This window comes from Oryctolagus cuniculus, chromosome 6 (assembly GCF_051225735.1).
Source record: "Oryctolagus cuniculus isolate XC-2025 breed Fujian yellow rabbit chromosome 6, ASM5122573v1, whole genome shotgun sequence".
Lineage (NCBI taxonomy): Eukaryota > Metazoa > Chordata > Mammalia > Lagomorpha > Leporidae > Oryctolagus > Oryctolagus cuniculus.
This window is the reverse complement of record NC_142872.1, coordinates 21636680-21660000: the sequence shown is the minus strand read 5'-3', so window position 1 is coordinate 21660000 and position 23321 is coordinate 21636680. Positions and strand designations below refer to the sequence as shown.

Genomic DNA, 23321 nt, shown 5'->3' with positions numbered 1-23321 from the left:
CAAAGGCTGAGGAGAGAAGGGAGAGGGGAGATAGGGAAAGGCTGATTAATGGCTTCTAATTTAGTTAGATGGAAGTCAGAAATTCTGGTGTTCAATAGAATGAACACCATAGTAATATATTTTGCTGAAAGAGAAACTAGTAGAAGATGTTTTGATTTTTTTTTACCACAGAGAAATGTTAAATGTTTTCTCTGATTAGACATTCTACAGTGTATATGTCAAAACATGGTATTCCATAAATATCTATAATTTGTGTCAGTTAATGAAAAAAATTAGGTGTCAGCATTGAAGCATAGTGGGTTAAGCTGCTGCCTGTGACACTGATACCAGACATTGGAGCACTGAATTGAATCCCAGCTGCTTAGTCCCTCCCTCCCTCCCTCCCTCCCTTCCTTCCTTCCTTCACAGGTAGAGTTACAGTGAGAGAGAGAGAGACAGAAAAGTTTTCCTTCCGTTGGTTCACTCCCTAGATGGACCAAACGGCAGGAGCCACGCCAAATCCGAAGCCAGGAGCCAGGTGCTTCTTCCTGGTCTCCCAAGCAGGTGCAGGGGCCCAAGCACTTGAGCCATACTCCACTGCCTTCCCAGGCCACAGCAGAGAGCTGGACTGGAAGAGGGGCAACTGGGACTAGAATCGGCTTCCATATGGTATGCAGGCGCCACAGGCAGAGGATTAACCAAGTGAGGCATGGCGCCGGCCCCAGCTGCTTAGTTTCTGATCCAGCGCCCTTCTTTTTTTTTTTTTTTTTTTTTTTTTTTGACAGGCAGAGTGGACAGTGAGAGAGAGAGACAGAGAGAAAGGTCTTCCTTTTGCCGTTGGTTCACCCTCCAATGGCCGCCGCGGCCGGCGCGCTGCAGCTGGTGCATCACGCTGATCCGAAGGCAGGAGCCAGGTGCTTCTCCTGGTCTCCCATGCGGGTGCATGGGAGCACTTGGGCCATCCTCCACTGTACTCCCTGGCCACAGCAGAGAGCTGGCCTGGAAGAGGGGCAACCGGGACAGAATCCAGTGCCTGACCTGGACTAGAACCCGGTGTGCCAGCGCCGCAAGGCGGAGGATTAGCCTAGTGACCCACGGCACCCTTCTAATGCGCTTGCGAAAGCAGCAGAATATGGGCTGAGTACTTGTGCTCCTGACACCATGTGGGAGAACAGGATGGAGTTCCTGGCTTCAGCCTGGCCCAGTCCTGGCCATTGTGACCATTTGGGGAGTTAACTAGTGGGTAGTAGACACAAACTTTGTGTCTCTCCTTATCGTCTGTCATTCTGCCTTTCAAATATAAATAAAACCGAAGCTTAGAAGTAAAAATGACTTGCCTGTTAAAGGAGCCACTTTGGGCAATGTTTGTTTAAGATCATGTTCTCCTAATGAATTTAAATAGAATTGCCAGGCTCACAGTGGTTTTGTAACAGATTTATTAGTAAATTTCACGTGCTTACAGATTTCAGAATTCACAACTTTTTTCAGTTATAAAGTAAAGGGAATCAAGGCTTTATTGGTACCTCCTCCCTGTTTCAAAAGCACCCTCTACAGAAGCTCAGATGTCTTCCCAGATAGCTCTTGACTAGTGCATATTTTAAAAGTTCTTAAATTTATTTGAGAGACACACAGAGAGAGTTCCCATTTGCTGGTTCTTTCCCCAAATGTCCACAGTGACTGGGGCTAGGCCAGGGCTGGAGCTGGGAGCTGAGAATGCAATTTAGGTCTCCCCCATGGGTGGCAGGAATACAGTTACTTTATCCTTCACCACTGCATCCTAGGGTCTGCACAGTTAGGGAACCAGAATCAGGAGCCAGGAACTGAGCCCAGGGACTCCTATTTGGGATGTGAACATCTTAAGCACTAAGCTAACTGCCCACTCCCCATTTTCTTTGGTTGACTTTGTTGTATCTCAAAGCTTACACGCAGTTCAGGCCATCCATCTCACATCTGTTTATCAACATGTTTGACTTCTGCTTTTCAGAAAAACAAAAAGAGAAGCCATTAAATGTTACTCAGCTTAATTTGTTTATTCTCTAAATGTAGCTACAGGAATTTCATCTGTAGGTCATTTTTTTTCCTGTTTTATTCCGTGTAATCTGCAGTTCATTAGGGACATCCTTGTCTAGGATGCTATGTTGCAGCTTCATGATTGTTTTAAGAGTTAGAGAGAGGAAGAGACAGGGAGACAGATCTTCCATCCGCTGCTTAACTCCCCAGATGGCCACACTGGCCAGAACTGGGCCAGGCCAAAGTCAGGAGCTGGAGCTTCCTCCAGGTGTCCCATGATGATGGCTGGGGCCCAAATATGTGGGTCATCTTCTGTTAATTTCCCAGATGAGTTAGCAGGGAACTGGAGTTGAAGTGGAGAAACTGGGTCTTGAACTGGCACCCATAAGGGGTGCTAGTATCATAGCCAGCAGCTTAATTTGTTGTAGCACACAATCTGGTTTGCTGTGGTTACCTTTATATTCTTTTTCTGATTCTTTTCCCTCAATTTGAAAATACATGCCTTAAATATGTACTGTTTTCCTTTGTATATACTTAAACAAGTTTGTTTTTATACATGCACACCTTTTTTCTTTTAAGAAAAGGCCTCTTGTAGCCTCCCTTTTTCTACCTAAGGTGACCATGTATCTTGCTTATCTAGGATAATCCCCATTTATTCCTGTCCCTTCTACTGTTTTTAAAAAGAATTAGTTATTTGAAAGACAGTGACAGAGTGTGAGAGGTACAGGGAATTCTTCCATCTGCTGGTTCACTCCACAAATAGCTGCAACAGCAGATGTGGTCCAGGCTGAAGCCAAAGGGTAGGAACTCTATCCTCCTCAACCCACGTGGGGTTCAGGGACCCAGTTCTCCTGCTGCTTCTCAGTGCATGCGTTAGAAGGAAGCTGGAATTGGAAGTAGAGCCAGGACTTCACCTAGGCGCTCCAGTTTGGGATTCAGATATTCAAAGCAGTGCTTTAAAGTTGTGCCAAATGCCTGCCCAAACAGAACTGTTCCAAATTATGAGATGATCTTATGATATCTAGGTCTGTGCCATGAAATAAACAAACATTTTTGGTATGTTAAATGTGTGAGTACTTATATGTGTTTATTAACTCTTTCTGGAATTATATGGGATGACTGTATTTTGATAGTCTTCAGTTTATTTTTAAATAAAACTAATTTTTTTATTTTGCTTTTATTTTGTTTTTGCATTTTGATCAAAAGTTTCATAGCTGTGTAACTTTCAGCCCTCTGTTACATAATGATATTTTACTTAAAGATCTGTTCTATATAATACTAATTCTGTCTTTTTTGGTATGTTTTGTTTCTAAGAATGTGTGAGTGATATTAATAAAGTAACTCTAATGGATCTTTATTTTTTTTTTCAAGTTGGCCTTTGCCAGAGTTTGACCCAAGCCAGATTCGACTGATTGTGTACCAAGACTGTGAAAGACGAGGGAGAAATGTTTTGTTTGACTCCAGTGTTAAGAGAAAGAATGAGGATATATCGGTATCGGTGAGCACTATTATTGATTTAGTTGAAATTTAATGTTGGATATTTTAATAAGACAGAATAAGCAGCATTTTGACTGATACTTTCTCATTTGTCCATATAAAGCATTTTTATCTGTTTTAAAATTCAGAGTTCTGATTTTTAGGTTTTCTTTTTTTGTTTTTTAAAGAAAATATTTGCATTTTTCTGATCATTAGACTAGCCAGAAAGTATTTTAGTTTGACATTTATTTCCTTTTATGATTGTACTGAAAGATATGACCAAAGGTACTAGGATCTTTTTAAAGGATCTGATGTAAACCTTTTATTTCACAATTGTTGAAGTGAGACCTAAGGAAGTGAAATTAAGCAAGTCATGTCTTCAGCAGTTAGTCCATCATAATTTCCTCTACTCTAAAGTAGTGACAAGAGCTTCGATTCTGTTAACTTTCAGTGCCATATTTTGGAATATTTTGTGACAATAAACAACTATAACAAAATTCTTTTGGGAAAACCTTTCCTGTTAGAATTGTCTGTTAAACATTATTCTTTGAGAATTGAGAGTGTATATTTGAGATTTTGTGTTCTGAACAAAATTTTAATATGTTGGCCATTATCTGTTGTTTCATTTTTAACTATATCCTTAGCATCCAGTACCCTAGCATGTACTAGATTCATTTGTTAAGTTATTTTAATGGTCTAGTGTTTACAGTGCTTATGTAATTGTTGGCAAGCAGATTTTTCAGGTTTTTGGAGATCATGGTTTATTTAGATTGTGTATTCATTTTCTGAATACTTTTGTCAATCGGATAAGGAAAACACATTTATTTATATAAGTGACTAAGTGTCTACAAAATATTGGGCACTTGGAGATTTAGCATTCTTTCCCTTTTGGCATCCATTATGGAAGGCTGGCATCAAAAGTATGCAGGGGCTGGTGTTGTGGTGTAATGGGTAAAGCCGCTGCCAGTGATGCTGGTGTCCCATATGGGTGCCAGTTCCTATCCTGACTGTTCCACTGCTGATCCAGCTCCCTGCCACTGCACCTGGGAAAGCAGTGGAAGATGGATCAAGTGCTTGGGCCCCTGCTACCCACATGGGAGAACTGAATGAAGCTCCTGGCTCCTGACTTCAGATTGGCTCAGCCCTGGCCATTGTAGTTTCTTGGTGAATGAACCAGAGTATGGAAGACCTCTTCCTCCCTCTGTCTGTCTTTCTTCTCTTTGTGTAACTCTGATTTTCAAACAAATAAATAAATCTTTTAGGAAAGCCACACACACATAGATTTCTAAATCAGAATTAAGTACTGTAAAGGAAACTCACAAAATGCTTATGAGATGCTGATAGGATGCATCTAAAGTTTTCATCAGTTTGAATGTGGGGTCATTAATGAAGGTCTTATTGAGAAAGTAAAATTCAAGCTGAATTCTGAAAAAATGGAAGACACGCAATCAGGAATGAGTATTCCTGTTAGGAAGATCAGAAATTCAGAGTCTACAAAGTGACTTAGGAGCATGGTGAATTTATGGAACTAGAAGATTAGGCCAGTCTTCCTGGAATGATGGTAATACAGAAAATGACTACAGATGAAATTGGACAGAGATAGGGTAGGAGCCGAGAATTCAGTACCTGATAGATGTCTAAATTAGAAATCTAATTTATAATCTAAGTTTAAATTATATCCTAAATGCAGAAGGAAGACACTGAAGGAATCTAGCTTACATTTCAAAAAATCACTTTAGCTGCTATGTGGAGCAGTGGGTGGATGAGGGCTACAGAAATGTTTGGCAAATTAATATTTAGGTTTTGGTTGAGTAGTGACATGCCAAACAGTTATGTAGAACTGGACATGGTCAAGCAGAGAGTTGAACACTGTGGCCAACGACAGATGTGATAAGCATGTCTTTATATGTAGACTGCCAATAGCTCAGTAGAACTTGCCTGAGGCTTACAGATTGACAGTGAATAATCTGTGCTGTTGATTATTTCTTAACTAATGCAGTTATTGAGGTTTTTCATTGTGGTCTCTGTTTGAATCACAGAATACAGCCTCCCTTTTACTGTTTGTCTTGATTAATACTACATTTTGTGTGTTTCTTCAGCATTCAATTTTTTTGTTTTAAAGATTTATTTATTTTACTTGAAAGAGAAAAGGAGAGGCAGAGAGAGAGAGAGAAAGAGAGAGAGAGAGGAAGGGAGGGAGGGAGGGAGAGGTCTTCCATCTGCTGATTCACTCCACAGTTGGCCTCAATGGCTGGAGCTGTGCCAGTCCAAAGCCAGGAGTCAGGAGCTACTTCTGGGTCTCCCACACAGGTGCAGGGGCCCAAGGACTTGGGCCATCTTCCATTGCTTTCCCAGGCCACGGCAGAGAGCTGGATAGGAAGTGGAGCAGCCGGGACTCGAACCAGTGCCCTTATGGGATGCCGGCACTGCAAGCAGCGGCTTTACCTGCTACACCACAGTGCCAGCCCTAGCATTGCATTTTTTTTAAACGGTCCTGAAAATTGGGATTTATGCTGTCTTTTGATGGGATGGTGTTTCATTATTCTCATTGATTTTCTGTACTGCTAATGTGTTCTCTCTTCCCTCTCAGTTTTCTTTGCCTTCATACATTCACAAAGCATCATTTTTAAAACAACAACAACAACAAACATTTACATGTCTTAGTTTGAGCTTCTGATGTTGTAGGCTAAAAGAACCCCAGGATCAGGGTGTGAACGATGTTGGGTTTTTCTGAGGCCTCTCGTGTGTATTGTAGACTGCTGACATCCTTTCATGTGGAGGTGAGAGGGTGAGAGCGCCCTCTGAAGTACTTTTTTACATAAAGAAGGACATTAATCTCATTTATAAAATAAGTTCTCCACCCTTAGGATGTAATCATCTCCCAAAGTCTCCACCTTCTCATACGAGGGGGTTAGGATATCAACATGTGAATCTGAGGTGGATACAAGAATTTGGTCCATAAGTCTACTCTGTCTTTGCCTCAGTTTATCGCCCTCAGTGTTTCTTCTCAATGTTGTTAGTGGGTCTTTGTGCCTCTTTCTATCGCTGTCTGTCTCAGAATCTTCTGACTTCTCTCAGTCTTTCCTTACTATCCGTGGGTCTATCCTTGATGTGTCTTGATTGTAATCTGTCGGATCTTTTTTCATACTGTCTACTTATTACTCAATATCTGACATTTTCCAAAAGCCTACTCTTCTTTTTTAAACTTTTCTCTAAGTTGTTAGTGCCTAGAAATCAAGTATTGAATGTTTCAGCCTCACTTTTTTTAGATGTTTCTTCATCCTACATGCTATCTCCCCCAGTTATTCTCCTTTAAGGTTGATTTTGTCACAACTTTAGGAGCCTTTCTGATTTCATCTAGGTGAGTTTTATCTGTGTATATTCCTTCTCTGTTCCATCCGAGTGTCATAGTGATTTACTCATATTCATAGACCTCTAGACCATATCTATATTTGTATATGTATTTATCAACAGATTGGAAAAATTTTAAAGTAAAAAATTGGCTGATTATTCATCTTTATTTCCTGAACTGCTCACTGTTTCACATATGGTAAGTTTAGGGAATACATGTTAATCAGTAATTGTAGATACTGTTAGGAAGTTTATTAACAGAATTCTAAAAATACTATCATGTTGATTTTTGTGTTCCTTTTAGACATTACAGAACATGTTGAAATACCCATTGTTTGCCCTAAATGTGAAGTTTCAGCTTTGAAGTGGTTTTTTTCATCTATTCTACCAGTACTCTTTTTTTTTTTAAGATTTTATTTATTTTTTGAGAGTTTGAGTTATAGACAGAGAGAAAGGTCTTCCATCTGCTGGTTCACTCCCCATATGGCAGCAATGGCCGGAGCTGTGCCAGTCTGAAGCTAAGAGCCAGGTGCTTCCCATGTGCGTGTAGGGGCCCAAGGACTATCTTCCACTGCTTTCCCAGGCCATAGCAGAGAGCTGGATCAGAAGAGGAGCAGCTGGTACACAAACTGGCATCCATGTGGGATGCTGGTGCTGTAGGGGGAGGCTTTGCCTACTATGCCACAGTGTTGGTCCCCTACCAGTACTCTTGGAACATCAAATCATGTGGGTTCTATGTAGGCAAATAATGACATATATAAATAGTATCCTAAACTTTTTGCACAGTATTTTTTAGGGCCCATATATAATAATGAAATAATGTAGGCATTAGCATTTTACTGGATGAAAACAAATCATTCAGCATGTTCGTGTTTACATAGCAGCATTCTCTTCTGTCATTGTAGATGTTTCAGTCATTTCTTGTGTCCTTCCTCTTTCTTAGTTTAAATCATTTTCCTTAGTTTAAAGCAATCTATAGGAGAGAATATGGATTATGAATATTACCTTGGCCATGCAGTTTACGTGAATTTTTATTGAAGAAGTTCTGTCATCTTGCTAAGACAGTCTATAATGCACTGTAAATGGGAAGAGAGCCAAGTTTTAGAATGTAAGGTTTACCATATTTTGTTAATCCCCTTTCTTAACCAAAAGGAAATCAGCTTTTTCTTACTTGGAAATAGGCATACGTTTCTTAGTTTATCATTTTCCTGAATGTGAATTTTAGGATTATATTTGAAAAAATTCCGTTTGAAAGGTGTCAGGTATGAGTGAAAGTAATATTTGAGCTCACTCAATATGTTGGGTTTAACTAGCTAAATTAAAAGTATATTAATGTGGGCAGGCACTGTGGCATAGTGGGTAAAGCCACCGCTTCCAGTGCCGGCATCCCATATGGGCACCAGTTCGAGACCTAGCTGCTCCACTTCCTATCCAGCTCACTGTTATGGCCTGGGAAAGCAGTAGGAGATGGCCCAAATCCTTGGGTCCCTGCACCTGCGTGGGAGATCTGGAAGAAGCTCCTGGCTCCTGGCTTTAGATCGGCACAGCTCCGGCTGTTGTGGCCAACTAGAGAGTGAACCAGCAGATGGAACACTTCTCTGTCTCTCTGTCTCTGCCTCTCCTTCTCTCTCTGTAACTCTGACTTTCAAGTAAATAAATAAATCTTTTTTAAAAAAAGTATTTTAATGTAAATGTAAAGCTATATCAGCATTTAAAAGTGACCATTGTGGAAATACTTTAAAAATCCCTTTACATGTGTAAGATGCATGACAATTTTGATTGTAAAGATGATAGATCACCATAATTCACTTTATTGAATACTTTTCATCTGGCATAGTAGGCAAGACAGTATTTCACAATGGTTGAATGAAAGCATTGCCCATGAACATGGCAGTCCATAATAAGGATAAGCAAAGTGTTTCTCTCTTTCCTATGCAAAGCAAACATTATATATATGGGTTGCGTTGCATGAGTTTTGGGAGGAAACGAGGGAGCTGTGTATTTTCTTACATTTCAGTTTTATGCATGGAGAACTACATAAATGCTTTGATTTGATTTTAGAGCTCAAAGTACTTTGCATCTCTAAATAATATTCTGTAAGGCTGAAATAAACTTAAATCAATGAAGAGCTTTCTTAGAATATGTTTTCCTGCTCTGTTATAATCTGTCAAAAATATTGAGCCTTAGCCAGCACCGCGACTCACTAGGCTAATCCTCCGTCTTGCGGCGCTGGCACACCAGGTTCTAGTCCCAGTCGGGGCGCCGGATTCTGTCCCGGTTGCCCCTCTTCCAGGCCAGCTCTCTGCTGTGGCCAGGGAGTGCAGTGGAGGATGGCCCAAGTACTTGGGCCCTGCACCCCATGGGAGACCAGGATAAGTACCTGGCTCTTGCCATCGGATCAGCGCGGTGTGTCGGCCGCAGCTGGATCTCCAGCCGCAGCTGGAAGGTGAACCAATGGCAAGGGAAGACCTTTCTCTCTGTCTCTCTCTCTCACTATCCACTCTGCCTGTCAAAAAAAAAGGAAAAAAAAAATATTGAGCCTTAAAACCTAGTTAAGATGATGTTTCTAAAAGAGAATTTCCCATGTTTGTAAAAAATAAGGAAATATGGTTTCCTTGTACACTTGTATAGCCAATGGATTTAATATGACTTATTACATGGTACTATCCTTACTGTAGATGTTGTTTTTGTGTCAGTGGAAATGCAGTGGTACAGGAGTCTTTAAAAAGTTCTTGGCAAAAGTTTGTATTATTTTTTTTTAACAAAACTTTATTTATTTGGAAGGGAGAATTAGAGAAAGAGAGAGAGGTATCTTCCATCTTCTGGTTCATTCCCCCAATGGCTACAACAGCCAGGGCAGGTCCAGACTGAAACCAGGAGCACAGAACTCCATCCGGGTCTCCTGTGTGGGTGGCCCGGGATTAAGCATCTGGGCTATCGTGTGCTATCTTCCCAGGTACACTAGAAAGGAGCTGGATTGGAAGTGGAACAGTTGGGACCCTACTGGTGTCTACATGGTATGCCGGCTAGCAAGTGATGCCCTAACTTACTTTGGCACCATGCCAGCCCCCAAATTGTGTATATTATGGAAAAAACTATTTTTTTTTTTTGACAGGCAGAGTGGACAGTGAGAGAGAGAGACAGAGAGAAAGGTCTTCCTTTGCCGTTGGTTCACCCTCCAATGGCTGCCGCTGCTGGCGCGCTGCGGCCGGCACACCGCGCTGATCCGATGGCAGGAGCCAGGAGCCAGGTGCTTTTCCTGGTCTCCCATGTGGGTGCAGGGCCCAAGCACTTGGGCCATCCTCCACTGCACTCCCGGGCCACAGCAGAGAGCTGGCCTGGAAGAGGGGCAACCGGGACAGAATCCGGCGCCCCAACCGGGACTAGAACCCGGTGTGCCGGCGCCGCTAGGCGGAGGATTAGCCTAGTGAGCCGCGGCGCCGGCCTGGAAAAAACTATTTTTTTTTAAACTTTATTTAATGAAATTTGTTCTCTTTATCTAAATTTCAAAAAGAAGAATTTATCACCTCATTCATAATAAAGGAAGCAAACATTTATACCGAGATTTTTAGTTCATGGCCAGCATCTTATTGAATGGGGAAAAGTTGGAAGTATTCCCTTAAGATCCAGAACCAGACGTGGATGCCCACTCTCACTGTTGCTATTCAATATAGTCCTGGAAGTTTTAGCTAGATCCATTAGTAAAAAAAAAAAAAAAAAAAAAAAAAAAAAAAAAAAAAAAAAAGAAAGAAAGAAATCAAAGGGATACAGATTAGAAAGGAGGAAATTGAACTATGCCTATTTGTCATTGACATGATTCTATATATAGGGGAGTTTCTGTAATGCAAAAGAAACAGGAAAGTGAAGAGGCAAACGACAGCATGGGAAAAAATATTTGCAAACTGTGAAACAGATAAAGGGTTAATAACCAGAATCTACAAAGAGATCAAGAAACTCCAAAACAATAAAACAAATAATCCACTCAAGAGATGGGCCAAGGACCTCAATAGACATTTTGCAAAAGAGGAAATCCAAATGGCCAACAGACACTTGAAAAAATGTTCAGGATCACTAGCAATCAGGGAAATGCAAATCAAAACCACAATGAGGTTTCACCTCACCCCAGTCAGAATGGCTCACATGCAGAAATCTACCAACAACAGATGCTGGTGAGGATGTGGGGAAAAAGGGACACTAACCTACTGTTGGTGGCAATGCAAACTGGTCAAGCCACTATGGAAGTCAGTCTGGAGATTCCTCAGAAACCTGAATATAACCCTACCATACAACCCAGCCATTCCACTCCTTGGAATTTACCCAAAGGAAATTAAATTGGCAAACAAAAAAGCTGTCTGCACCTTAATGTTTATTGCAGCTCAGTTCACAATAGCTAAGACCTGGAATCAACCTAAGTGCCCATCAACAGTAGACTGGATAAAGAAATTATGGGACATGTGTTCTATAGAATACTATACAGCAGTAAAAAAACAATGAAATCCGGTCGTTTGCAACAAAATGGAGGAATCTGGAACACATCATGTTGAGTGAAATAAGCCAGACCCAAAGGGACAAATATCATATGTTCTCCCTGATCAGTGACAACTAACCGAGCACCAAAAAGGAAACCTGTTGAAGTGAAATGGATACTATGAGAAACGATGACTTGATCGGCCCTTGCCCTGACTGTTGATGTACAACTTAATACTTCATCCCTTTTAGTATTTTTTTTGTTCTACTTAATACTATTGGTTGAGCTCTGTAATTATTACACCATCATTCTTAGGTTTTTAAATTTAACTGAAAAGTGATCTCTGTTAAATGTAAGAGTGGGAATAAGAGAGGGAGGAGATGTACAATTTGGGACATGCTCAAGCTGACTTGTCCCAAATGGTAGAGTTAGAAACGTGCCAGGGGATTCCAAATCAATCCCATCAAGGTGGCATGCACCAATGCCATCTCACTAGTCCAAGTGATCAATTTCAGTTCACAATTGATCACACTGATAGGTCTAAGAGTCAAAGGGATCACATAAACAAGACTAGTGTCTGCTAATACTAACTGATAGAATTAAAAAGGGAGAGAATGATCCAACATGGGAAGTGGGATACACAGTAGACTCATAGAATGGCAGATGTCCTAAACAGCACTCTGGCCTCAGAATCAGCCCTTAAGGCATTCAGATCTGGCTGAAGAGCCCATGAGAATATTTTAGGCATGGAAAGCCAAGACACTCTGGCAAAACAAAATCAAAAACAAAAACAAAAACCACCTAAATGACAGATCTCTGCGAGTGAGATCCCAGTGGAAAGAATGGGCCATCAAAGAAGGAGGTACCTTTCTCTGAAGGGAGGATAGAACTTTCACTTTGACTATGACCTTGTCTGATAAGATTGAAGTCAGTGAACTCATAAAGCTCCCATAGCCTTGGCAACTCATGACAAGAGCCTAGGGAGATTACTGATGCCATAAACAAGAGTGTCAGTTTGTTAAGTCAACAACAGGAGTCACTGTGCACTTACTTCCCATGTAGCATCTCTGTCCTTAATGTGTTGTTCAATGTGAATTAATGCTGTAACTAGTACTCAAGCAGAATTTTACACTTTATGTTCTCTGTAGGTGCAAACTGTTGAAATCTTTATTTAATATATACTAAATTGCTCTTCTGTATATAAAGATAATTGAGCCGGCACCGTGGCTCAATAGGCTAATCCTCCGCCTTGTGGCGCCAGCACACGGGGTTCTAGTCCCTGTCGGGGCGCCGGATTCTGTCCCAGTTGCCCCTCTTCCAGGCCAGCTCTCTGCTGTGGCCCGGGAGTGCAGTGGAGGATGGCCCAGGTGCTTGGACCCTGCACCCCATGGGAGATCAGGATAAGTACCTGGCTCCTGCCATCGGATCAGCGCGGTGCGACGGCCATTGGAGGGTGAACCAACGGAAATGGAAGACCTTTCTCTCTGTCACTCTTTCTCACTGTCCACTCTGCCTGTCAAAAAAAAAAAAAAAAAAAAAAAATTGAAAATAATCTTGGCCAGCGCCGCGGCTCACTAAGCTAATCCTCCGCCTTGCGGCGCCGGCACACCGGGTTCTAGTCCCGGTCGGGACACCAGATTCTTTCCCGGTTGCCCCTTTTCCAGGCCAGCTCTCTGCTGTGGCCAGGGAGTGCAGTGGAGGATGGCCCAAGTGCTTGGACCCTGCACCCCATGGGAGACCAGGATAAGTACCTGGCTCCTGCCATCGGATCAGCGCGGTGCGCCGGCTGCGGCGGCCATTGGAGGGTGAACCAACGGCAATGGAAGACCTTTCTCTCTGTCTCTCTCTCTCACTGTCCACTCTGCCTGTCAAAAAAAAAAAAAATGATTCTTGAGGTGAATGGAATGGGAGAGCGAATGGGAGTTGGGACGGTTGTAGTGGGAGGGAAGTTGTGGGGGGGAAAATCCATTATAATCCATAAGCTGTACTTTGGAAATTTATACTTACTAAATAAAAGTTAAAAAAAAAAAAAAAGGACTCCACTGAGAGACTATTGAAACTCACAAAAGAGTTTGGTAAAGTTGCAAGATATAAGATTAACACACAAAAATCGGTAGCCTTTGTATACACAGACAATGCCATGACTGAGAAAGAACTTCTAAGATCACAGTAGCTACAAAAAGAATTAAATACTTTGGAATTAGTTTAACCAACAATGTCAAAGATCTCTACAATGAAAATCAGAGAACATTGAACAAAGAAATAGAAGAAGACACAAAAAAACCAGAAAAATATTCCATGTTTATGGGCTGGAAGAATCAATATCATCGAAATGCCCATTGACAGCAATTTACAGATTCAGTGTTATCCCAATAGAAATACCTACAGATCTGAGATCTCACAAAAATGATGCTAAAGGTCATCTGGAAGTACAGAAGACTCTGAATAGCTAAAGCAATCTTGTGCAATAAAAACCAAGCTGAGGCATCACAGTACCAGTTTTAAGACTTACTAAAAGCAGTAATAAGCAAAACAGCCTGGTAGTGGCAGAAAAATAGACATGTAGACCAAGGGAACAGAATAGATGAAGGTCAAACCCTGGATCTACAGCCAACTTATATATTTATATATATATATTTTTTTTAACAATTATGCTCATTTTTTTTTATTTTTTTTTATTTTTGACAGGCAGAGTGGACAGTGAGAGAGAGAGACAGAGAGAAAGGTCTTCCTTTGCCGTTGGTTCACCCTCCAATGGCCGCCGCTGCAGCCGGCGCACCGCGCTGATCCGATGGCAGGAGCCAGGATCCAGGTGCTTTTCCTGGTCTCCCATGGGGTGCAGGGCCCAAGCACCTGGGCCATCCTCCACTGCACTCCCTGGCCATAGCAGAGAGCTGGCCTGGAAGACGGGCAACCGGGACAGAATCCGGCGCCCTGACCGGGACTAGAACCCGGTGTGCCGGCGCCGCAAGGTGGAGGATTAGCCTATTGAGCCACGGCGCCGGCTATATATTTATATTTTTTAATGTATATATTTGAAAGGCAGAGTTACAGAGAGGCATTTGGTTTACTCTCCAAATGGCTACAATGGCTCGAACTGGGACAATTCGAAGACAGGAGCCAAGAGCTTCTTCTGGGTCTCCCACACAGGTGCAGGTACCCAGGCACTTAGGCCATCTTCTCCTGCTTTCCCAGGCCAAAACAGAGAGCTGGATCAGAAGAGGAGCAGCCATGATACGTACCAGCGCACATATGAGGCTGGTACTGTAGGCAGCGGCTTTACCCACTGTGCCACAGCTCTGGCCCACCAACTTATCTTTAACGAAGGAGCTAAAATCAGCCCCTGGAGCACGGACAGTGTCTTCAATAGATGGTGCTGGGAAAACTGGATCTCCACATGCAGAAATATGAAACAAGATCCCTGCCTTGTACCTTATATAAAAATCCACTCAAAGTGGATGAAAGGCCTAAATCTTTGACCCAGTATCATCAAATTACTAGAGAACATTGGAGAAACTCTGCAAGACATTGGCATAGGCTAAGACTTCTTGGAAGAGACCCCAGAAGCATAGGCGGTCAAAGCCAAAATTGAAAAATGGAATGGCAACAATCTGAGAAGCTTCTGCACTGCAAAAGAAACACCCAGCAAAGTGAAGAGGCAAAGACAGAAGATGAGAATTTATTTGTAAACTATGCAACTGATAAAGAGTTGATATCCAGAATCTATAGAGAGATCAAGAAATTCAACAACAGAAGAAGCAATCCAGTTAAGAAACAGGCAAAGGACTTGAACAGGCATTTTTCAAGAGAGGAAATCCAAATGGCAAACAGACATTTGATAAAATGTTCAGGATCACTAACCATCAGGGAAATGCAAATCAAAACCACAATGAGGTTTCGCCTCACCCCGGTTAGAATGGCTCACATACAGAAATCTACCAACAACAAATGCTGGCCAGGATGTGGTAAAAATGGTGCCCTAATCCAGTGTTGATGGGAATGTAAACTGGTCCAGCCACTGTGGAACAGAGCATGGAGATACCTAAGAAATTTGAAAATATATCTACCATATGATCCAGCCATTGCACTCCTGGGACTTTACCCAAACCTGAAGAAATCATTATATGAAATAATTATTTGTATTCCCATGTTCATTGCAGCTCAATTCATGTTAGCCGAGGTATGGAATCAACCTAGACATCTATCAACTGATGACTGAATAAAGAAATTATGGTATATACATTGTGGAGTATTACTCAGCTGTAAAAACAAAAATTGATATCCCTTCTTTTGCAACAAAAGGGATGCAACTGGAAACCATTATACTTAGTGAAATAAGCTAGTCCCAAAAAGACAGTTATCATGTTTTCCCTGGTCTGGGGTAACTAGTAGAGTACCTAAAATATAATGTATTGGAGTGAAATGGACATTTTGAGATTTGATGGTTATTTATACCCCTTTTCTGTTCTGTTGAGGAACAGTGTTTGTTGAACTGCTTGCTTAGTGGATGGTTAACCTTACGAGTAGTAAGTAAACTGAAAATAGATCTTTGTAAAAACTAAGAGTGGGAATAGGATAGGGAAGAGGAAGAAGGGTTGGAGTGTGAGTGGGAGGGGAGGGTAGAGTGGGAAGTATCTCTGTGTTCCTAAATCTGTGTATATGAAATACATGAGGGCGATGCCGAGGCTCACTAGGTTAATCCTCCGCCTGTGGTGCTGGCACCCCAAGTTCTAGTCCCGGTTGGGGTGCTGGATTCTGTCCCGTTGCTCCGCTTCCAGTCTAGCTCTCTGCTGTGGCCCGGGAGTGCAGTGGAGGATGGCCCAGGTTCTTGGGCCCTGCACCCGCATGGGAGACCAGGAGGAAGTGCCTGGCTCGTGGCTTCAGATCGGCACAGCGCCGGCCATAGCAGCCACTTAGGGGGTGAACCAACAGCAAAAAGGAAGACCTTTCTCTCTGTCTCTCTCACTGTCTAACTCTGCCTGTCAGAAAAAAAAATACTTGAAACTGGTATAAGTTAAGTAAAATAGAAAAAAAAAAGATTATTTGAGAGGAAGAGTTACAGAGAGAGAGATGGCGAGACAGAGCGATAGAGAGAAAGGTCTTCCATCCACTAGTTCACTCCCCAAATGGCTGCAAAGGCTGGAGCTGGGCTGATCTGAAGCCAGGAGCCAGGAGCTACTTCTGTGTCTCCCACAGGTGTGTAGGGACCCAAGCACTTGGGCCATCTTACACTGCTTTCCCTGGTCATTGGCAGAGAGCTGGATTGGAAGAGGGACAGCCAGGATATGAAGCATCACCCATTTGGGTTGCTGGTACTGCAGGTGGAAGATTAGCCTACTGGCCCTGAGATTTTATGTTCTTTCTTTTCCAGTATGCAAAACACAAAAATTGAATGGTAATACTTTGTTATTAGAGTAAGTGAATGAGGAAGTGCAATATCTATGGTTGGTAATCTGGCAGTATCTGCCAAAATTATATGTGTTTACCCTTTGACCTACCAATTCCACTGTCAATCCCATTAACAGATGACTGGTTAAATATGTTTACATAAGGAACACTATGCAATTGGATTAAAAGAATGAGGAAGGTACTTGAAATGGAAAAATTATCCAGTATATTAGTAGAAAACAAAACAAGAGGAAGAACTGAATTACTTTTTTGTTATAAGAGGAAATTCATATCATACTTACATTTATAAAAAAAAAACCTTGGAAGGATAATTATCAATAAACCTATATAACAGATGGGCTCTTTGGTGTGGAAGGTTAAGCCTTTCTCTACCTCTGTCTCTCTGTTACTCCGCCTTTCAAATAAATACATAAATCTTTTTGTAAAAAATTATTTTTGTATTTATTTGAAAAGCATAGCAGGATGAGGAGAGAGAGAGAAGGTGAGTGAGTGAGCTTCAACACACTGGTTCAACTCCCTGGATGGCTACAGCAGTCATGGCTGGGCCAGGCTGAAGCCAGGAGCCAGGAAATCCATCTGGGTCTCCTACATGAATGACAGAGACTCAAGCATTTGGACAATCATCCACAGCCTTTTTAGACTCAATAGTAGGAACTGGAAGCAGAGCAACTGGGACTTGGCAGTTTGATATGGGATACTGGTGTCACAGGCAGTGTCTTGAACTGCTGCCCCACAGTGCTACCAACCAGTCAGTTTTAATTTCTAACAAGGGAATATATTTATATAACTTGAGTAAATAAAAGGCATTTGAGATCTTCAGTAATTTGTAAGAGCATTATTTGAGACCAAGGAATTTGAAACCTGCTGCACTGCATTTGTCACTATTAATGAAGGCTGTGCCTGCCATGATAATATAGAAAAACTCCCCCAATTTGGTAATGTTGGTGAGAAAAGTAGAATACAATCTCCACAATTATTATCACAGTTATGAGACAAGAAAAGAAAATAGTACTGGAGCAGGTTGAGCAAAATCAAATAGATATTATATTAAAGTTACATTATTTTGAGTTATTTTATCCTTAGTTTTTCCTGAGTTTTTATACTATGGGTAAGTGTGTATGTGGTGAACAGTTTGTTAAAATATGAATGGGAATATTATGTGTGTTTCAGAAACTCTGTAGTGATGCTCAAGTTAAAGTCTTTGGGAAGTGTTGCCAGCTGAAACCTGGAGGAGACAGTTCTTCCTCTTTGGATAGTTCTGTGACTTTATCTTCTGATGTCAAAGACCAGTGTCCTAAGTACCAGGTAAGACCATGGATGTCATTTATTTACTCATTTCCAAATACTTTTGAGCTCCATCATAGGGATTTGGGATATTACAGTGATTAGAAATTATCTTCCTAGAGCTTTCATTGTTGCTGTAGAGATAGATTATTAAACAAGTTTTTGAAATTTGATGAATTTTGGGATAAAAGTAAAGAGCTGTGGGCATAGGTAGCAGGAGATTTTTCTCCGTTCATTTCCTAATTCAGATTTATTGGATTACCAGAATAATTTTTTATTTTATATCCTTTCTAATTACTGAAGTATGAAGACAAATAGAAAATATTAATGCAGTTCAACTGTAGTGTGAAGTTAAAGTATAATTGGAAATACACATAATCAGAAATGCACATGTTCATTTTTCTGAATTTAATGTGACTCTTAAAATACTGAACTAAGCAACTCAGCAGCTAAATAGGAACTTCTGTATAAACTCGTAACATTTTACTTAAGATCAGTTTTCAGGCTAAGCAGATAACTTCTCATGTAAACTTGTGTCATTCAAGTTTGCATGAATCACAAGTGTTTCATATTTGTCAGTACCAAAGTAAAATCTTAGGCTTTTTGATTATTTGTAATGAGATAATTACATTTTGATGGAAATTAGTCTTTCTCAAGACAACATTTATTTGCAGGACTTCTAAAATTAGTATAGTTCGTATTTTAGAAGGTAACTGGACAGTTCTCTTTGTCTTCTGATTTCTCTACACTAGGCACAATACCTTAAACGATTCCTAGTAGTGCTATGTCATATGGCACCATTATAACTTAGGACATTTTGCAAATTTAATAAGTTTTTTAATTTGAAAAGCTGTGCAAATTTGACTTTCTTGAATTTATTTTATGGTTAAAAATAAGTTTTAGCAAACTGATACTGACTGTAGCAATCTGAAGATGATAGTTTTAATCTTACTTTGTATTAGACTCAAATTTGCTCTTTTTTTTTTTTTGATCAAAAAAGGAAGGGTTGAATTATTGTAACATAGTTTACTACATTTGATAAAATTTTAGTTCAGGTAACCAGAATGTTATCTTTGATTTATGCATGTTATGTCATTCTAGCACTGAGTATATGGAAAGACTATTCAAGTAAGGCATTATACAAGGCAGTGATAATAATAGCACTTTCTTAAATACTCTTCATTATGGATTATGTCACATTAAAATACATGACATTCTAGTGATATTCATGTTAACTATTCGGTATATATTAGAGCAAATTACATGGTTTCATATAATTTAAAGTGTATTTTACTTTTTGAGGATTATGTTCTTTGTAGTAAAATTATGTCTTGATATTTAAATTTATATAGCTTACTTAATATAAGAAATAATTCAGTAAACTAACAGTGGTGTTAGATACATAACAAAAATGAGCTTTGGGGGCCAATGCCATGGTGTAGAGTTAAGCCACCACCTGCAGTGCCAGCATCCCATATGAGCCCTGATTCATGTCCCAGCTGTACCACTTCTGGTCCAGTTCCTGCTAATATACTTGGGAAAGCAGTGGAAGATGGCCCAAGTGCTTGGGCTTCTGCAACTACTTGGAAGGCCTGGAAGAAGTTCCTAGCTCCTCGCTTTGGTGTTGTGGCCTTTTGGGGGGTGAACCGCAGATGGAAGATTTGTCTCTTTCTCTTCCCCTTTTTTCTCTGTTAGTGTGCCTTTCAGATAAATAAGATAAATCTTTAAAAGCAAAATGAGCTTTGAAGGGAAAGCTCTCATTTATCTCATTAGCCAGGAGTAATTTAGGTTGCCAAAGTACAAATGACACTGATCTTAAAAAAAAAAAAAAAAAAAAAAAAAGACCCAGAAACCCCAGGAGTGGGCATTTGGCTTAGTGGTTGAGAATACCACTTAGGATGTCCACATCTGGTTCATTTCCTGGCTCAGCTTCTGCTAATGGGTACCCTGGGAGGCAGCAGGTAATGACTCAAATACTTGGGTCCCTACCACCCACATGAGAGACCTGTGTGGAGTTCTTGGCTCCTGGCTTTGGCTTGGTGCAGCCCTGGCCAGTTCAGGCACTTGGGATGTGAAAAAGTCAATGGAAGTTAGCTCTTTGTCTCTCTATCTCTTGCTGCCTTTTAAATGAAATAAATTTTTTCTTTAAAAATTTATTTATTTATTTTAAAGAGTTACACAGAGAGAGGAGAGGCAGAGAGAGGTCTTCTATCCACTGGTCTGCTGATTCACTCCCCGACTGGATGCAATGGCCAGAGCTGCGCTGATCCGGAGCCAGGAGCCACGAGCTGCCCCCAGGTTTCCCACGTGGGTGCAGAGTCCCAAGGACTTAGGCCATCCTCCACTGCCCTCCCAGGCCACAGCAGAGAGCCAGATTGGAAGTGGAGCAGCTGGGACTTGAACTGGCACCCATATGGGATACCGGCACTGCAGGTGGCAGCTTTACCCACTACGCCACAGTGCCAGCCCTGAAATAAATTTTTAAAACTTAAAAAAAATTTTTAAATACTATTTGATCATTTTAAAAATTATTCTGCTTTGTTTCAAAAAAGTTGTTCCTAATGCCAAACCTGTATGCATCAAAATAAAGCTTTGATCTTTTTAAAAAAGATTTATTTATTTATTTATTTGAAAGGCAGAGGCAGAGAGAGAGGTCTTCCATCCATTGGTTCACTCCCTAGATGACCACAATGGCCAGAATTGGGCTGATCTAAAGCCAGGAGCCTGGAGCTTCTTCTGGGTCTCATACTAGGGTACAGGACCCAAGGAGTTGGGCCATCTTCTACTGCTTTCCTAGGCCATAGCAGAGAGCTAGATTGGAAGAGGAGCGGCTGGGACTCAAACCAGTGCCCACATGGGATTCCAGCACAGCAGTTGGTGGCTTTGCCTGCTTCACCACAGTGCTGGCCCCTGAAGATTTGATCTTAATCAAATCCCAGGAATAGATGAGTTCTTCATATTCATAACCTAGATAGAACAAATTATTTTTCATAAATATTAATAACTTTGTGACTTTACTAAAATAAAACACAAAGGACAGCTCTGAGAAAGAAAAATACATTAAGTAAATATGTATAAAATTAGTATAAAGTTTTATATAGTAAAATAAATTGATACGTGAAGGTTATTTTTTTAAAGGAAAAGTGAAAAAGTTTATAATTTTATTTTAACCCCCCAAAATAGGAAAATTCAAGATAGTCAATAAAAGGCAAAAAGAGTAGAAGAATATTTTATAGGCTGGTCAGTGAGTACTAAGTTATAGTTAGTAGAAATAAGTTGTGGTGCTCTATTGCACATTAGTGCCACTATAGATAATGAGAATAGACTTTTTTGGAGAAGCTATCAAATAGGATTTTTTTGAAATCTTTCATTTAATAAATAGAAATTTCATGGGTACAGATTTTTGGAATATAGTAGTTCTTCCCTCTATACCCACCTTCCTCCCCCACACTGCTGTCCTACCTCCTACTCCCTCTCCCATCTCATTCTTCATTAATATTCATTTTTAATTATCTTTATATACAGAAGATCAACTGTATACTAAGTAAAGATTTCAACAGTATGCACCCACACAGACACACAAAGTATAAACTACTGTTTGAAGACTAGTTTTACCATTATTTATCATAGTACAACTCATTATGGGGAGCAAGTGCACAGTGACTCATGTTGTTGATATAACAATTAAGACTCTTATTTATGATGTCAGTGATCACCCGAGGCTCTTATAGGCATCCAAGGCTATGGAAGCCTTTTGAGTCCACAAACTCTGACCTTAATTAGACAAGGCCATAATCAAAGTGAAGGTTCTTTCCTCCTGATTCTGAGGGCTGATTTCTGAGGCCAGGGTGCTGTTTAGGGCATTTGTCATTCTGTGAGTCTGCTGTGTGGCCTGCTTCCCATGTTGGATCATTTTCTCCTTTTTAATTCTATCGTTTTTTTTTTTTAAAGATGTATTTATTTTATTTGCAAGTCAGAGTTATACAAAGAGGAGAGGCAGAGAGAGAGAGAGAGAGAGAGAGAGAGAGAGAGAGAGAGAGGTCTGCCATCCGATGGTTCACTCCTCAATTGGCTGCAACGGCCGGAGCTGCGCCGATCTGAAGCCAGGAGCCAGGAGCTTCTTCCGGGTGTAGGGGCCCCAGGACTTGGGCCATTTTCCACTGCTTTCCCAGGCCATAGCAGAGAGCTGGCTCTGAAGTGGAGCAGCCAGGTCTCGAACCGGCGCCCATATGGGATGCCGGTGCTTCAGGCCAGGGTGTTAACCTGCTGTGCCACAACACCGGCCCCTCTATCTATTGTTATTAGAAGACACTTGGTCTTATTTATGTGATCCCTTTAACACTTATTCCTGTCTTTATGATCAGTTATGCACTTAAAATGATCACTTTAGTACAACGGCATTAGTACCTGCCAACTTAATGGGATTTGGGGTCCCATGGCAAGTTCAAATAGGATTTTTAATGTTTTCATCACAAGGAAGTAAATGAGGAGATAGATATGCTTACCCGAATTTGTACATTATCCAGTATATATGTGTATTGAAATATCACATCATACTCTCTAAATATATATCATTTTTATGTTTTATAAAGAGAATCTCATTATAAAAAGAAGTGATGCACAGATGTATTCGCTGGCTGTCAGGGATGAGATGGGGATCCTCATCACTTTTGTGTTATCACTCAGATGTTTAAAACATTTTAGTGGGGCTGGCGCTGTGGTGCAGAAGGTTGAAGTCCTAGCCTGCAGCGCCAGCATCCCCTATGGGCTCCAGTTGAGTCCCGGCTGCTCCACTTCTGATCCAGCTCTCTGCTATGGCCTGGGAAAGCAGTAGAAAATGGCACAATTCCTTGGGCCCCTGCACCGCATGGGAGACCTGGAAGAAGTTCCTGGAAGAAGTTTCAGATTAGCTCAGCTCTGGACATTGCAGTCATTTGGGGGGTGAACCAGTGGAATGGAGGACCTCTGTCTCACTCTCTAGCTGTACCTCTCTATGTAACTCTGTCTTTCAAATAAATAAAATAAATCTTTAAAAACAATATGTTCTGATTCTTGATTTTCTATCATGGATTGGTTTAGTGAAATTTGTCCATAATATTTTAAAGAGTGAGAGTGAGAGAGAGAGAGAGAAAGCTGGCGCCATGGCTCAATAGGCTAATCCTCCGCCTTGCGGTGCCGGCACACCGGGTTCTAGTCCCAGTTGGGGTGCCGGATTCTGTCCTGGTTGCCCCTCTTCCAGGCCAGCTCTCTGCTGTGGCCCGGGAGTGCAGTGGAGGATGGCCCAAGTACTTGAGCCCTGCACCCCATGGGAGACCAGGAGAAGCACCTGGCTCCTGCCTTCGGA

General features: G+C 41.1%; 1 protein-coding gene across 2 annotated transcripts in view; it reads left to right on the top strand.

The window, feature by feature from the left end:
- FNIP1 (folliculin interacting protein 1) overlaps positions 1 to 23321 on the top strand; it is a 131456-nt gene that overhangs the window by 46630 nt on the left and 61505 nt on the right. For both annotated transcript variants that reach the window (XM_008254986.5, XM_008254985.5), the window contains exons 2-3: positions 3361 to 3487; positions 17864 to 17998. In XM_008254986.5, the coding sequence (XP_008253208.3) occupies positions 3361 to 3487; positions 17864 to 17998 (262 nt within the window). The remainder of the gene's footprint in view (positions 1 to 3360; positions 3488 to 17863; positions 17999 to 23321) is intronic.